The 16,043-nt window shown below is 41.8% G+C and overlaps 3 protein-coding genes across 3 annotated transcripts; all 3 read left to right on the plus strand.

Moving 5' to 3' along the window:
* Window positions 1-669: 669 nt before the first annotated feature.
* LOC138604344 (3-mercaptopyruvate sulfurtransferase-like) lies at window positions 670-4,026 on the plus strand. The gene is made up of 2 exons (XM_069676259.1): window positions 670-1,258; window positions 2,865-4,026. The coding sequence occupies exons 1-2, from the start codon at window positions 670-672 to the stop codon at window positions 3,167-3,169; spliced, it is 894 nt and encodes a 297-aa protein (XP_069532360.1). The 3' UTR covers window positions 3,170-4,026.
* A 165-nt stretch (window positions 4,027-4,191) lies between these two features.
* On the plus strand, window positions 4,192-7,513 carry LOC138604345 (3-mercaptopyruvate sulfurtransferase-like). The gene is made up of 2 exons (XM_069676260.1): window positions 4,192-4,835; window positions 6,108-7,513. Exons 1-2 carry the CDS (start codon window positions 4,247-4,249, stop codon window positions 6,404-6,406), a joined length of 888 nt encoding a protein of 295 aa, XP_069532361.1. The 5' UTR covers window positions 4,192-4,246; the 3' UTR covers window positions 6,407-7,513.
* A 2,448-nt stretch (window positions 7,514-9,961) lies between these two features.
* On the plus strand, window positions 9,962-14,917 carry LOC138604395 (SUMO-conjugating enzyme UBC9-like). The gene is made up of 7 exons (XM_069676320.1): window positions 9,962-10,261; window positions 10,504-10,589; window positions 10,742-10,825; window positions 11,592-11,664; window positions 12,237-12,346; window positions 12,518-12,597; window positions 13,601-14,917. The coding sequence occupies exons 2-7, from the start codon at window positions 10,524-10,526 to the stop codon at window positions 13,662-13,664; spliced, it is 477 nt and encodes a 158-aa protein (XP_069532421.1). The 5' UTR covers window positions 9,962-10,261; window positions 10,504-10,523; the 3' UTR covers window positions 13,665-14,917.
* Window positions 14,918-16,043: the final 1,126 nt, after the last annotated feature.

A 16,043-nucleotide genomic window follows, 5' to 3' on the forward strand; every position in this document is an offset into this window, starting at 1 on the left:
TTGCGCCCCCCCCTTCTGAAAGGAACAGCGCAGCGAGAGACGTTGGAGTGAAATACTATCGTTTCTCTGCAGGCGACGGCTCAGAGCGGTACAGAATCTGAAACACGATGAGAATATACCAGTGGATTGTCTAAAAAATCTTCAGGTCTGCAGTCTACATTTCAAACTTGACGATTCTGAACGAGACATGACATCGGAGGCGGGCGTCCTACATTGAGGAAGTGTAGTTTAACGAGCTCCCTGGCCTCCGCCAGATGACGCGTTTTACGTGTACACAATGTCATTAACTCCCCATAATATCCGGCCTTTTGGTTGCTCTGTCAGGAGAGTAATGTTTGTCCTTTGTAGCCCATAGTAGAAAAAGATCTATGACTGACAACATGAGAATTGTTTCCTCTGCTTGGTAGATTTTAAAATCACATTATGTTGATATTTTTCTGTATAAATAATCCTATTTTACTATAATCATGTCTTGCTTGTCTTTTTATTAAAGTTGTGTTTTTATCTGGTGCTACACAAATAAAGTGTATTATTACAGTAGATGGCAGCAGTACACCTTCATAGTGTACAGTCCACCTACTCCTATACTACAGTATAAACGTGTTTGTTTGATCCAGTGCAGGCAGAGGTTGTTTCAGGACAGCAGCATTCCTTCACTCTGCTGCAGACATGGGGGTGCAGGCGCAGGCTCTCGTCTCTGCTTCATGGCTTGCAAACATGGTCAAAAGAAATCTTGTCGGACCGCGTCTTCGCATCCTGGACACGTCCTGGTACCTGCCGATGATGAACCGAGACGGCAAGAAGGAATTTGCACAAACTCACATCCCGGGAGCGTCGCACTTCGACATAGACGAGTGCTCAGACAGGACCTCCAAGTTTGATCACACACTCCCATCCGAGGAGTTTTTCGCCGACTACGTTGGGAACTTGGGCATCGGGAATGACAGCCATGTAGTTGTGTATGACGCCAGCGACTTCGGGGCATTTTCCTGCACCAGAGTTTGGTGGATGTTCCGGTTATTCGGTCACCCTCATGTGTCGGTGCTGAACGGGGGTTTTAGGAACTGGGTCAGAGAGGGTCATCCGGCCTCAGGGACCTACACCAAGCCTGAAGCAGCCCGCTTCAGCGCCACCATGAACCGCTCCTGGGTCAAGTCATTTGAGGACGTTACGGAGAACATCGCGTCCAGGCGGTTCCAGGTGGTGGATGTGAGACCCTATGAGCGATTCCGCGGGGAAGAACCGGAACCAAGAGAGGGTAAATCTAACTTTAGAGACAGTAAAGAGACCATAAATACAGAATTTGTCATTTCATTATTTTTATGAATAAACAATCCGAATTGTAAACACAACAAAACGGGGGCGTTTCAAGTGGGCGGACTAGGGTTGCATAGCCCCCCCCCCCCCCCCGGAAATCTGTTGCGCCAACCCAGGAGCCGTGCCAAACAGGTGAAAGGTTAAATGTTAGGTTAGGTCAGGTTAAAGCAAACCAAACAAAAAATCATTACTGGAGAAACATTTCCAAAATAATTTTGAGAGGATTTACTGAATCAATGCAAACCTGAACAGCTTAATAAAATAGTAGATTGATAATGACTTCTTAAGAATAGTTAAATTCTAACTATGATGCTGTAGATGGAAATCTATTTGATTTTTTTTTTTTGTTATTTTGGACTTCTATCCTTTAAAGTGATAATCTTTAAGATTTTCATTAAAAAAAAAATGTAGATAGGCAACGTGTCTCCATCTACTCCAAAATAGCCCCCATGACGGGCGCTGCCATCTTGCGATGGTGACGTCATTTGGAGCCACAGCCGCGCAGTAGAGATCAGTGGGTGGAACCACCGTAGCCACTTCTACTAACCAAAACACACCCCGGCGTGTTTAACAGCAGAACAGCTCCTTTGTGTTGGTCTGACGTTAATGTTCACAGATATGTAAACTTCAATGACTGTAGTGATTGTTTTAGTTATGTTTCTTCTCGCTGGACCTCCTCTACTCTGCTAATCAGGAACAGATCGGCTGCAGGAGCCGGATTGGTCAACAGAGCTGCCAATCATCCTTTTTACAGCATCAAATAACTAATTAAAAATAAACTTGTCAGAAAAATTTACACTTGGACGTAAATCAGCATGATAAGAACTAACTATAATGACAGAAAACATGTTTGAGAAAAATGTATTTGGCGTGTATTTTGATTTTATAGTTTGACTCATATCCCATCTGTTAACATGGAGGAGGCGGGCTTTATGAGCTATACTGCAGCCAGTCAGCAGGGGGCGATAGAGAGGGTTTGCCTTTGCCTTTGCAGTATTACAGACTGGGTGTCTGTGGCGACTTTCGCGGAAAAATAAAGCGGGGGGGGGGGCTGGAGCCCATCCCAGCTTCCATTGGACGAGAGGCGGGGTTACACCCTGGACTGATCACCAGTTAATCACAGGGCTGACATAGAGACAGACAACCTTTCACGCTCACACTCACACCTACGGGCAATTTTAGAGTCACCAATGAACGTGTGCAGCCTGTGCACACTGAACGCTCTTACAAACTGTAGATTTAATGGACCCCACAAATGAAATCAGAATGTTAGAAAGTACTGGAAGAACAGTGCGCAGTTAAAAACAACACATACACATCTCAGGAAAGTTTGCATATCTAAGGTTTCCATCAAGAATCAACCGTCAGATACAGGTGATGCTTAATCCTGATTGGTGCACGGGAATATGTGAGTCAGTTTTTCCAACTCAGCCGTGCCCACAAAATCCTGCAGAAACGTGTAATACCCAAAGTTATTATTAATTTACCAGAGATTGTTGTGTTCATGTAGGACATCAGTTAAACCTGTTATTGTCTTTGTCTCACAGGTGTCCAATCTGGTCACATCCCCGGCTCCAAATGCATGCCTTTCTTCGACTTCATCAACGATGACGGCATGATGCTCTCCACGGACGAGCTGAGGAAGTTCTTTGAGAAGTCCCAAGTGGACCTGAGGAAGCCCATCTGTGGAACGTGCGGCTCCGGCGTGACCGCCTGTCACATGGTGCTGGCTGCCCACCTGTGCGGGGCCCCCGGGGCGATGGTGTACGACGGCTCCTGGTATGAGTGGTTCACCAAGGCTCCCCCCGAGCATGTCGTCTCTGAGGAGAATAACAAGCAAAGAGGAGGATGAAGCACTAAAAGAAAACATGTTGTGTGACTGATTCATTAGATGATTGATTCACCACACCAGACATAATTAACCTCATACATAAGCAGAAATATAAACCTCAAATCTTTGCTGCTGGAACAGAAACGCGTGAAAGCTTGTTAGATTATTAACGTTGATTCAACACCAGTTAGAGCCAGGCTGAAGATAAAGGAGTGATTGTTGGCAGCACGTAAGAAGCTTACACGTGCGTCTGAGCCTGTTTTTTGTTGGATGAAATTTCTACTTTTATTTGGATGTTAAAACACGTTAAAGGAAATGACTGCTTCAATCTTAGCTGACGTTTATACCCACAATATTTAATTTAAACATAATCTCAGCACCTTAAAAACAGACCTATTTGACCTAAATACATCCCTTTAATGATTTAATTTCAGGGCCCAATTATTAGTAATGTCTGTTATTAAGCAAAGAAATGTTTCGCAATTAAGATTTAGGAGGAAACCAACATTGTGCCTTTAAAACAACAGTTATATGATAAAGAATAAGGTGCATTGTTGACATACTTAAATTCCGAGCTTTACAGGTCATAGAAAATGTAACAGCAAATAGGTCCATGTAACAAAGTATGTGAATAGGACTGCCTTAAGAAGATGGTCTGTTCCTGCTTACATATTCTGCTACAGAGAAATCTTTGTATCTGGACAGCCCGATACTGTATAAGCCTTTTTGCACCACCTGCTGGTGCTTTCGTGTAACTGCACGTTAAAAAGAGGCACCTTGAGACTCTAAAAGTCCTGTTTTTTGATGCAGCACTTTCGTGAAAGCAAACACGCCTTGTATAATTTGCCTTAATACATTAGTTTTAATGCGTTTTGATATGTATGATCTATATTTTTAATGGTTAATAAAAGCGAATATAAGAACTTGCGCATCTTTCTTGTTTCGCTGAATAAAGTGCTTGTTTTGTGGCTGTATTTTTTTAACATCCAAAGTTCATGTATTTGGGGCGTTTATTTACCAAAAGTTAACCGACAGCCCAGAAGAGGAGCTAGGAGTATTTCCCTCTAGTGCTCGGAGCTTGTATTTCTCAGCTCCGTCATGGCGGCGCAGACCCGGGCTCTGGTGTCCGGTCAGTGGCTTGCAGATGCGGTCAGAAACAACCTCGTCGGGCCCAAACTCCGCATACTCGACACTTCTTGGTACCTCCCGAAAACCAAGCGGGACACAAAGGCTGAATTCGCGCAGAAGCACATCCCGGGCTCCTCGTTCTTTGACATAGACGAGTGCAGCGATAAGACCTCTGCGTTTGATCACATGCTGCCCACCTCCGGACACTTCTCGCAGTATGTGGGGCAGCTGGGCATCGGGAACGACACTCATGTGGTTGTTTATGACACGAGCGACTTCGGGGCGTACGTCGCGCCCCGGGTGTGGTGGATGTTCCGGCTGTTCGGACACAGCTTGGTGTCGGTGTTGGACGGAGGCATGAAGAACTGGCTGGCGGATGGATATCCAGTGTCATCCGAGAGCTTTAAACCGGAGCGACGAGAGTTCAAGGCGACCGTAACCCCGTCCTGGGTGAAGAGCTATGAAGAGATCCTGGAGAATATCGGAACCAAGCAGGTCCAGGTGGTGGATGCAAGGTCAGCGGGGAGGTACAGGGGGACCGAGCCGGAGCCCAGAGATGGTGAGCTGGAATAAAGTTTTATATGAGGCATGCTTTTAGTGAACAGAGGTCAGAACTTTGCCCGAGTCTTAAAGTAGGCTGCTGCGCTAAAAATACTTTATAATTCTGAATTTGTGGCCTCTTTTACTTTAGGAAAATGTCACATGTCTGGTCACAACTATAGAGTACTAAAGATGGTCTGATATCAGTACCTATACCTCAACTTGAGTACTGGCCGATACAGAGTACTGCTCAATATTAATGTGATAAGAAATATACAGATTGGTAGAAAAACACTGGTGCTGACATTTTGCTAGCTTTGACTAACATCACACTCTCTGCAAGCAGCACACTGTGGTGGTTTGTTAGTGTCACATGATAATTTACCTCCAATCAGTTGATTTTTATGACTAATGTGACAGGTATTGAACTGATGCTACATTTTAGGCTGTTTTAAGGCTCAGAACAACTCTTAAAGCGCCACCTCACCGATTTTCAACCTCAGTCCTATCATGCTATTGTGGTGGGAAAAAATTCAATTTCACTCTGTGCCTTTGGAGGACGCTATCTGCAGGCCCTGGAAAACCACTGCCAGACGACGTAATATGCGTCATCTGGCGGAGGCCGGGGAGCTCGCTAAACTACACTTCCTCAATATAGGACGCCCGCCTCCGATGTCATGTCTCGTTCAAAATCGTCAGGTTTGAAATGTAGACTGAAGTATTTCAGATTCTGTACCGCTCTGAGCCATCGCCTGCAGAGAAACGGTAGTATTTCACTCCAGCGTCTCTCACCTGGCCGTTCCTTTCAGAGTGAGGGGTGCAATGCACGCTGGGTGTTGTAGGAACTTAGAATGGGTGAAACCACGAGCTGTTTGTACAACTTTCTCCACAGCTATGGTGCCAATTTCAAATATTATTGCTTCTATTGATTACAGAGAACACCAGCTTTGACTGACAGCAGCTTTTTCCAGAGGATAATTGCTCCATGATTGCTTTCACATGTGTGCTAACAGAGTGTAGGATATAACCTTCATCATAGATGTTGTTTGATCAATTGTGAGTGTGTTTACTCGTGCACTAGCCTCCTGGTTATGATCCAGGTTATGTGTTGGGCATGTAAACATCACATCCTGGTTATGAGAAACCTGGATGCTACCTGCACTCATAAAGCAGTTTTAACTGTCATGGTTGACACTTTACCGTCGACCTGACAGCCACATGGACATACAACTATCCATGAGATGTGGTTAAAAGCTGGAGAAATAAACCTCCGTTTATATTTTCTCCTCAGACACGCTGCCGGGTCATTTCCCCGGGACCATCAACATGCCGTTTCCTTCCTTCATGGATGCTTCTGGAAAGGAGCTTGGATCTGACGACCTGTCCAGACTGTTCAGAGAGGCCGGGGTCGACCTGGAGAAGCCCCTCTGGGCCACCTGCGGGTCCGGCGTCACGGCCTGTCACGTGGTTCTGGCTGCTCACCTGCTCGGGCACCCCGGGGTGTGCGTTTACGACGGCTCCTGGTCTGAGTGGTTTAAAAGGGCGTCTCCAGAGCTCCTCATCTCAGAGGGAGAGGGGAAGAAGGTGTGAATGAACGATGGAAGGCTGATGGTGATTAAAACTATAAAACTAGCCTCATAGTGCACTTTTACTGTTCACTGTGTAATGCTGCACACTAGTGAACGAGGGGAGCCAACTTCTGCCTCAGAGCCTTACATTTATTTTCTCTAGTTTTAGGCAAAATAATGCGAAGTATAATTGTAGTGTGATATTAAAATAAATGCAGAAATGTCTCGCTTTGGTAATTTAGAGCGAATACTGGTGGGACTTTTGTATGTTACACAGTCACTGCTCGTCGGAGCACACAGGAAACTTGCGGGAAAATTGCACGACAACAAACTAACAACATTTTTGAACATAGAAATATTTTTTGGTTTCATATTATATGATAAAAATTAAATGAAGTATTGAAGTATATGCACGTGTGCAGAGTTGTGTAATTTTTTAAAAACATATTAAACAGTGTTAGACAACTAGTATAGTTAATGTACGGAAGCCCTCAGCGCACATGCATTTTATTTACTCAGTTTTTCCGTTGTTTTCTGGTTGTTTTCACAAGTTCTCGACTTATTTTTCTGCTATCTCGTAAAAACAAAGCTGCTTTTCCCATTATAACGGATTAATTTGGCCCGTTTTCTCGAGATGACAAAGCTTGTTTTCTCAGAAATTACTCGTTATAACGGTAAATACAATGTATGGATGCATGTCCGCTAAGGGCTTCCGTATTATGTCGACATATCCCACATCTTAATCATCAATATGGCCACATATTTCAATGTATTAATTATGAAGAATCTAGCATGTGTTTATTACATTCAACAAAAAGAAAGAAATTGATCAATAATTGGTAAATGTAATAATGTTGAGTTAATTAAAGTTATTCAAACAGAATGTAAAATGATGGTATTCTGAAAATCAGTGAAGTTTAGTTTATTTCTTTATTTGACAGGGACAGAGCGCGTTGATGAACATAAGTCTAAAAATACAACATGTAAACAGTTAGCAAGAATGCTAACTGATATACACATTAAAAAGACAATATACAAATACAAGGGAAAAATGCAGAGATCAATCAACTATAAGGCGTCATGTTATTATATTTAATAATTTGGGTGAAGTATGTGTAGACATATCAAACACTGTAAGTGTCTTATGTTTCTTAATTAAAATTGTTGTGTAACCTAACCACTAAGCTTTATAGTTGTTAGTTTAATGAAGATTTTACATTAAAAACGCACATTTCTTTGCTTAATTAACATGAATGGTTGTGTTTAAAATTATACAACTAGACGTCTGTCTTCTAAGAGGGTTCGGTGGTATTAAGAGAAGAGGTCATGTTGATTACTTCTTTACAAATGTTAAAGCAAATGGACACTTTATGCCCTTGTTTTTTTCTGCTACACACAGATTGGGTGCCATCTGTTTCTCCCTTTCATAGCTTGTGACACGAAGTAAAAACTCCTTTACTCAGTAACCAGAAAAGTAAATATTTAGCTTCATGAGGGGCCCATGGAAGACAGAAAGTTGAAATACTGTAGAAGGAAGAAATATTGTTCTCCCTCTGCCTCTCAGTGGGAAACTATTTCACTCCTCGTCTTCCATCGTATGCTAAAATTAAAAATGTTTTCATGCATGTTTGTATTTAACTTTATAAAATGTTTAATTGTTGCAAAGTTACATCATAAGAAAATGTTCTTCAGTGTAAAAAAGTGCAGCTGTTAATCTGCACACAACAAGACAGCAGCTTTTGCTGAGACATGAGACGGCATATAAAAAATTTGGGATGCTGACGCAGAGGAAATCAAAACCAGTTCAGTCCGGTTCCTGTGCTCGATTTGAGGTGTCTGGCAAGATGCCCGATTTTCAAAACAAAGTTTGTGCATTTAAGCTTTTGTTATGCCACACTGGTACAATGTGCACAAGTAAAATGTGCAGTATTCAACTCGTGTGGGACCATAAATGTGTATTTATGTGAAAAAGAATTTATACATTTATAAGCAAGAGTCCTTTAATGAGAGTGGCTTTGAAGATTGTAGTTAAAGCAATTAACTTAATCACACCTGAATCAACATTTTTTTGTACAGGTAGTTTTGCATTTTCATCTTTGAGTTGTTAAAAATCGTGAGGAATAACTTATCTTTACCATTGTTAATGATGTCAGCTGTTGCTATGTTCCACTGAGGCAAAAAGAAACTGTAGAGAGCAGAACAAAAGAGCACCACCAATGGGCAAACGCGGATGACTGAGTCATTTCGAACGACTCTTTTTCAACAATTCTTCTGGAGCTGTGGAACTTGCCTGCTGTATCTGAAGCGGTATGTATTGCTTAGATTAACTCAAAATTAAACTTCTTACTCTTTGACATGCAGCAGCTTCATCAGTGTCTTTAGATTTTAGACCCTCTCCCACCGACAGAGGTCAGCTTAATATTTGCAAAGAGTGACCATATTAACTCTCACCAATGAAAATGTAAGCACCGCACGTAATTTTTGTAAAATGAAAAAATAATTAGATAGTCTACACTCATAAAAAGATAGAAAATGCTAAAGAAGGGGCTTAAGTAACATTAGCTATTGTCAGACAGTCGGTTAAAGGTTGTCCCAGATAGCACCCAAACAGGCTCCTGTGAAAGAAACATGTAACTGATTGATAAACAAAAAGTGAGGGAGTGAAAGATCATTTATTTAAAGGACTTTACTCAAAGGCCCAATCCCCATTTCTACACTCACAGAGCTGCAGACTTTGAGCTCCTTCACGTTAAGTGTAAGAGGGCTAAGGGCATGTTCTACAGTCAAATTGTCGATTCCATGAGGGTTCTGATGCACACTTATCAAGACCAATTGCAACCTTTCATACATGCTACACAGGAGGGAGGCAGGGGGGGGGCCTCTTGGTGTCCCCATGTTTGAAAATGCTGTGAAAGTGCCCTCATGGATGCCCCTGTAGTAGATAAAAAAAATGATAAAGTGCCCTTCCAATGGATAAAATTTAATTGGGCGCCCTTCCAGTGGATAACTGATACAAGTTGGAAAATAAGTTAGCCTCTGCACCTATCACATGTGAGACATTGTGCCCTCATGAGATACCTATAGTTGACCCTAATTGCCCCTGTTGTTGTTTCGCATCACAATTTTCTGCGCACTAGTACCCCATGGCAAACAACTGGTGCCCTTTTTATTTATTTTTCTTGCCCCTGCCCCTCAAACAGCCTGGGTAAGCAAATGCGCAAAAATGTAGGCTATAAACCCTGTAATGTCACAAACACAAATACATATTGAAGTTACTGCTTTCTTAATACTGAACGACTACGTGTTGTTTTCAGGTGACATGATTACGTGTCCATTTTTCATTTTTATAATATTTACAGCCAGCAGACACTCATGCACTGCATTCCTAGATTAGTGCTCAGGCTTTAGGCTGGAAATTGGGAGTTGGCCAGAATGATCGAATCGTTCGAAGACATGAATTTCTCATTTCGAATGCCACAACAAAGATGGCCGACCATCCTTGACGTGTGTTACCCGGTTGTCCAGTTTTGTGCCTGAAGGTCCTCGCGAAAAAAACAAATTGGGGTCCTTTCTTGCGACAAGCTAGCTGTTGGAACGGCATTACGAGTCACATTGTTGAACACAAATGTGATAAATTGTCAAAAATAACACCAGTGTGTGACGATTAGAGCGTTTGGGTGATGTTGATGAAATCTAAGATCCATTCCGTTCGGTCTTTTACGCCCTAACTGGCCTTGTAGTTCTGTTTTTGGACGTCGAAGGGTGTGTTTTTTTCGGTCGCCGTCAAAGCAGCAGAAACGTTAGCGACGCAATCCAGCTCACGGTTTCAAACCTACGTAACTTATTCTGATATTTGCTAAAGAGAAAAGGACGTAAGGTCAGTTACAACTGTTATGTGTCGTTTGTTATTGGCTACATTTCGTGTCCTTTAAAAGAGTTGCTACATTAACCTTGTAATAACCACAGATAACCTTAACAGAAAGCGTCAATTCATGTCGGTGACATTTAGTAAGGAGCCAACTTGTTATGCAATCTTTGAAGAAACAACTTGTGTTACACTATCACTCTGTGGACAGCTTGAATTGATAAATGTATGTGTTTTGGGTTGTTTATCCACAGGGAGGCGTTGATGAGCAGCAATGTCTGGCATCGCTCTTAGCAGACTGTCCCAGGAGCGCAAAGCCTGGAGAAAAGACCACCCATTTGTAAGCAGCAGCATAAACATCACATTATCCAGAATAGAAATGTTGTCTCTCATATGTATCTTCATTGATAGACTTCGTAACGTGCACGTGTGCCAATGAAACAACGAGTAATAGGACTCACTGATGTTTTGTGTGTCTTTTAAAACACACAGGGTTTTGTGGCTGTTCCTACCAAGAACCCTGATGGAACCATGAATCTGATGAACTGGGAGTGTGCCATCCCGGGGAAGAAAGGAGTGAGTTATCTTCAAGCAAAGAGTCAGCTACAGATGCACATCAAAGTGGATCAGCTACCTTCAAGTGCTTTCACTATGAATAGAATTGAATAGATGTTTATTGCCATTTGCGCAGTTACAGGACAGTACAGGTAGATTGGAATTTGTGTGCGTTATTTAAGATAGATTTTATAAGATAGAAGAGCATCAGAATAAATAAATAAAATTAAAATAGAATAGAGTTAAGAAAAAAAAATATACACTATATAAAAAATACACTTTCTAAAATAGAAACACTGAAAACGCTAAACACACACATGTTAAAATCTTTTATACCTGCTTAAATCTTTTTATTTTACTCCTAAATTCTATCCATTGTAATCGCAGATTTTACATGTACAATATTTTAGTAAAAGAAATAATAATAATCATAAAAATAATACCAGTAATGAATGCAATTTACATTGCACCTTGGAAAACAGGAAAAATGAGTGGACAAATATCCGAGAAACAATTAAAAAAATGTTAAATGACAAGAAAATGTTCTATATGAGGCTTATTTAAAATTTCTTGCTGGAATAAATGATTAAAATACACAAGTGGAATTTAATTTTCAGTGTAAAGTCCACATGTCGTTAACCTTTTTCTCCACAGTGAAATATGCCAATATTTCCAAGGTCGTTCGTGTCTCGCTACTTGTTTCTAGGCGTTTGTAATTGTTTGATACACATTTGTGCTTCTTAGTGAGTTTACTAACGCAGTTTGTTCTGTATCATCCATTCATTAGACCTTGTGGGAGGGCGGACTCTACAAACTCAGAATGCTGTTCAAAGACGACTACCCGTCCTCACCACCCAAATGTGAGTATCTCTCCACACGTGCAACAGACTCAAGTTACGTCGCTTTGAAGTTCCAGCATTTCGCACGAGACTTATATTAATGATTGGCATGTCATTCAACGGTGTAACATCCAACTGTCTATCCCAGAATTTCCTGGTGTGTTGGTGCTTTTCATAACAAAAACACATCTTGTATATTGTATGAAAACATAGTAACTTGACTTTTTTTTCTTTACTGTTAGTCATGAAAAAACAAGGGTGTGCCGTTGTAACGAATATCAGCACGTCGGTTACGTGAGGATAACCCCAGCCGTGCTGATATTCAGTACAACAGCATGACCTTGAGTGTGATATTGTGTTGATTCCACATCTCTACAAGCAGGCAATATTTGTAAACAGTACTTAGCAACAGCAGATTATTGTTCTTTGACAGCAGAGACATACAATCAGTTAAAGTCCCAGAGCCTTTGAATTCCATATCAGCGCTCACAGGCTGCCTCCTGTCTCGTGTCTGATCTGTACTATGTGATTAAACTGTCAGTGAAGCTTTGAGCTTTAAATATTTGACTTTCTTTTCGCTGCTTTCCCACCAGGCAAGTTTGAGCCACCGATATTCCATCCAAACGTCTATCCATCCGGCACCGTGTGTCTGTCGATCCTGGAGGAGGACAAAGACTGGAGGCCCGCCATCACCATCAAACAGGTCCGAACACTCGCGCACACACTCTGTTTGTGGAGGGGGTTAGTTAACATGTGACATTGCTTGTTTTGATCCACAAGGGGTAACTGTTGTGAACATAATAACACACAGCTAGCAGGGTTTTATGTACACTAATAGACTATCACACTGACCCTAGTCTGACTGTGTGTTCAGATCCTGCTGGGTATCCAGGAGCTGCTGAATGAGCCCAACATTCAGGACCCCGCACAAGCAGAGGCCTACACGATCTACTGGTGAGTCTTTGATAGTGCTTACCTGTTATATAACCAGGTTAGGGCCCCACTGAGACTCAAGGGTCTTTTTCAACAGTTACATGACCAAGTGAGCAACAAAAACACTGTTAGTTAAATTTAAATGATCTGAACCAGCAAATAACCATTATTTTATTCTTTATTGAGAGAGAGAGAGGACAGTGGCAAAGGGCCGAGGGTGGGAGTCCAACACGGGGCCTCTGTAGCCTCTGTATATGGGACGCACGAATTAACCACTGAGCTAAACTGGCGCCCACAGTTAAATTTCTTGAACATGAGTTAAAGGAGCAGTTCGTTCCGGGAAAAAGCCGCTGTCAGTCAAAGCTGGTGTTCTCTGTAATCAATAGAAGCAATAATATTTGAAATTGGCGCCATAGCTGTGGAGGAAGTTGTACAAACAGCTTGTGGTTTCGTCCATTCTACATTCCTTCAACACCCAGCATGCATTGCGCCCCTCCCTCTAAAAGGAACGGACTGAAATACTACCGTTTCGCTTCAGGCAACGGCTCAGAGCGGGACAGAATCTGAAACACGATGAGAATATACGGGTGGATCGTCTGAAAAATCTTCAGGTTTGCAGTCTACATTTCAAACCTGACGATTTTGAACGAGACATGACATCGGAGGCGGGCGTCCTAGATTGAGGAAGTGTAGTTTAGCGAGCTCCCTGGCCTCCGCTAGATGACGTGAGGTTTTCCAGGGCCCGTTGGAGCAGCACGTAACGTCCTCCAAAGGCACAGAGAGAAATTGCATTTTTTTTCCTACCATGATAGCATGATAGGACTGAGGTTGAAAATCGCCAAACTGGCCCTTTAAGTCAGTAATCGTTTTCTAAGATCATTCACGTAACAGAGTTTCAGGGACCAAAAAGCAGCCATAAAACAGAAGAACATTACTCGCTGATTTGTTATTCTGCAGATTAAACCTCTTAATAAACATGTAACGTTAATAAAAGTACCTTTTTCTTTGTGTTTCTGCGCTTCAGTCAGAACAGGATGGACTACGAGAAGCGCGTACGGGCACAGGCCAAGAAGTTTGCCCCCACATAAAGAGGCGATGGGCCTCCATCCCGCCTGAGCAGCCTGAACTGAGAGAGGTGACAAACAGGAGGCAGTCGGCACCTGAAGGACCACTCCAATAAGAATCCAGTTTGAGTATTATTGTTCTGTCACGCAGGTGACGAGTGAGCCTATTTCTATCTTTTCTTTCTCTTTGAAACAACACAAGTTCATAATTTAATCTTCAATAAGTACGTGTGCATATATGATGCATATCAGATTATCTCTGCTGTCAGCACATCCATTGCTTTTTGTAAGTCTTGTATAATCCAGTTTTTTCTCCTGTTTTTATCCTGGGTGCTCATTCATGCCTCCATTACTACTTTTAGTTTAGCTAATGTATCAACAGAGCTGTAGGATAAGATGTCCAAACCTCCCTCTCTCTCTGTGACGCTCAGTCGGTTATAGCAGAGGAGGAGATTTCACCTGTTATTAATTATTCTGCTTTTTATGAACCTGTCAAATCCCACAAGTATTATAAAAAAAGTTGAACAAAGCTGTCAGACGCTAAATGGCTCCCGTTTTTCTCGTCATATATCTGAGTTTCCAGAAAAGCATTAAAACGAAACAGTCAAGACTTTAAAAAAAACATCCTGGCACTTTCGAATTTGAAACTGTGGCAGTGATGACAGTTGGAGGTTTGGCTCCGCCCCCTTTGGAGAAGGGTGGAGCTACAGGGGTGAAACGGGGCACACAGGTGAGGGACTGATTGCAGTGGGTCTGGGTATCCTCAGTGTTAAGAGGGTTAGGGTTATGTCTTTGTGTATCCAGCTGGATCTGAAAGTCTGTCAGTTATAGTGACGAGGTTAAAACACAGGATAAAAGGTAAAGGAGACGTTTCGTAGTAGAAGTAACAGAAGCTGTTGCTCTGTGTTCATTTTGGTTCTTAATTGGTAAGAAATAGCGCAGCATCGCTTTCAGCCGTTTTCTCCCACATTATTTTAAAATAAAAAAAGACCTTTTAAAAGCTGTTAAATCTTCACCAACACGAACGCGTCTGCAGGATCCTCATTGGAATGGCCTCTCAACCAGCAATGAAGGCAGATGAAAGTGCACTTGACAGCAAAGCAAAGGCCTGAGATTTTTTGCCTCTGAAAGTATGAGTGCATGTACATAATATAAATAATGACAAAATGTGGAAGTTATGTTTTATATTGTTTTAGCCAGTTGACATTTGTGTGTGGTATTATAACAAAAGAACACAATAAATGGCATTCAATTGTGAAATAAAGTTGATAAAAGAACAGAAAAAATGTCTCTTTTTTTTTATTGCAACATTACAAGATGTTACGACTGTAACTTCTGTTCCCTGAGGGGGAGGAGTGAGGTACAACGTCCGACGTTAACACTGCAAAATTGGCAAAAATTACAAATTGAAGAAGGAAGTTTTGCAAGTAGAGAGTGGCCACAAAAATTTTGAGTTATGTTTAATTTTTTTCTTGTTTACTCAAGTCGAGCACACCGTTATGTTACATTCCCCGTTGATGGTTAGGGGATGAGCGGAGCAACAGTTTAAGGATAACCGGGAATGGGTAAAAAATTATCATTCAAGATTAGGTAAATACAAATCACAACTGAAAATTAGCTTTTTGTAAAGCAAGTTAAACAAGATAATCTTTCTATTATGTTAAAAGAGACTATTAACCAAAATTGCAACCAACAAGAGAAACACGAATGTGCTGAGAGGAAACACACGCACACAAAACCAAACGATCCACCTGCTGTCTTCTCTGCTCTTCAGCCTCTAAAGCTCTTCCCCACTGGTCAACAAACCCACTAACACCCGGCTTTTTTGCTTAGTGGGAAAGGTTACAAACGGCATTCAGACCCGTGTCTAATGACTCTGCAGTAGACCCGGGTAATTATCGCCTCGGCTCCGATCGGCATTGAGATTGACACTCTAATCTCAGAGTGCAGGAAAATGTTTGTGTTGCTTGGCAACCAAAGTTTGTGATCATATTCAGTACAAGGGCCTGATCAGACAGAACGCGTTTAGCAGCCTCCAAAACACTTTCCGTCTGCGCACCGCACTGCCTTTTTTGTGGAAGGAAACATCCGATCAGCAGCTGGGGGCGGCTTTTTTTTCCTACTGTTGTTAAGGCAACCACCGAATCATAGCTGTCATTCACCTAACCGTTAAATTGTAAACTGACAAAGCCGTACCTCTTATCTCTTTGCTGATTCAGGCATTAAAGTAACTGTATAGAAATAATCAATGTTGTTGCTGATGGTCTGGTTTGCTTTTGTAGCTCATATAGAGTCATCAGAATTTATTTATGTGTCATAAGCACCAAACACTCTTCACAGGAGCTTTAAGTAGGAATATTATCTTCAAATGTTCTCTTGTTTATTTTCAATATTTTATTTTGG

This window comes from Semicossyphus pulcher, unplaced genomic scaffold (genome assembly GCF_022749685.1).
Source record: "Semicossyphus pulcher isolate SPU_LCO1_2020_fin unplaced genomic scaffold, fSemPul1.0.p SCAF_25, whole genome shotgun sequence".
Taxonomy (NCBI): domain Eukaryota; kingdom Metazoa; phylum Chordata; class Actinopteri; order Labriformes; family Labridae; genus Semicossyphus; species Semicossyphus pulcher.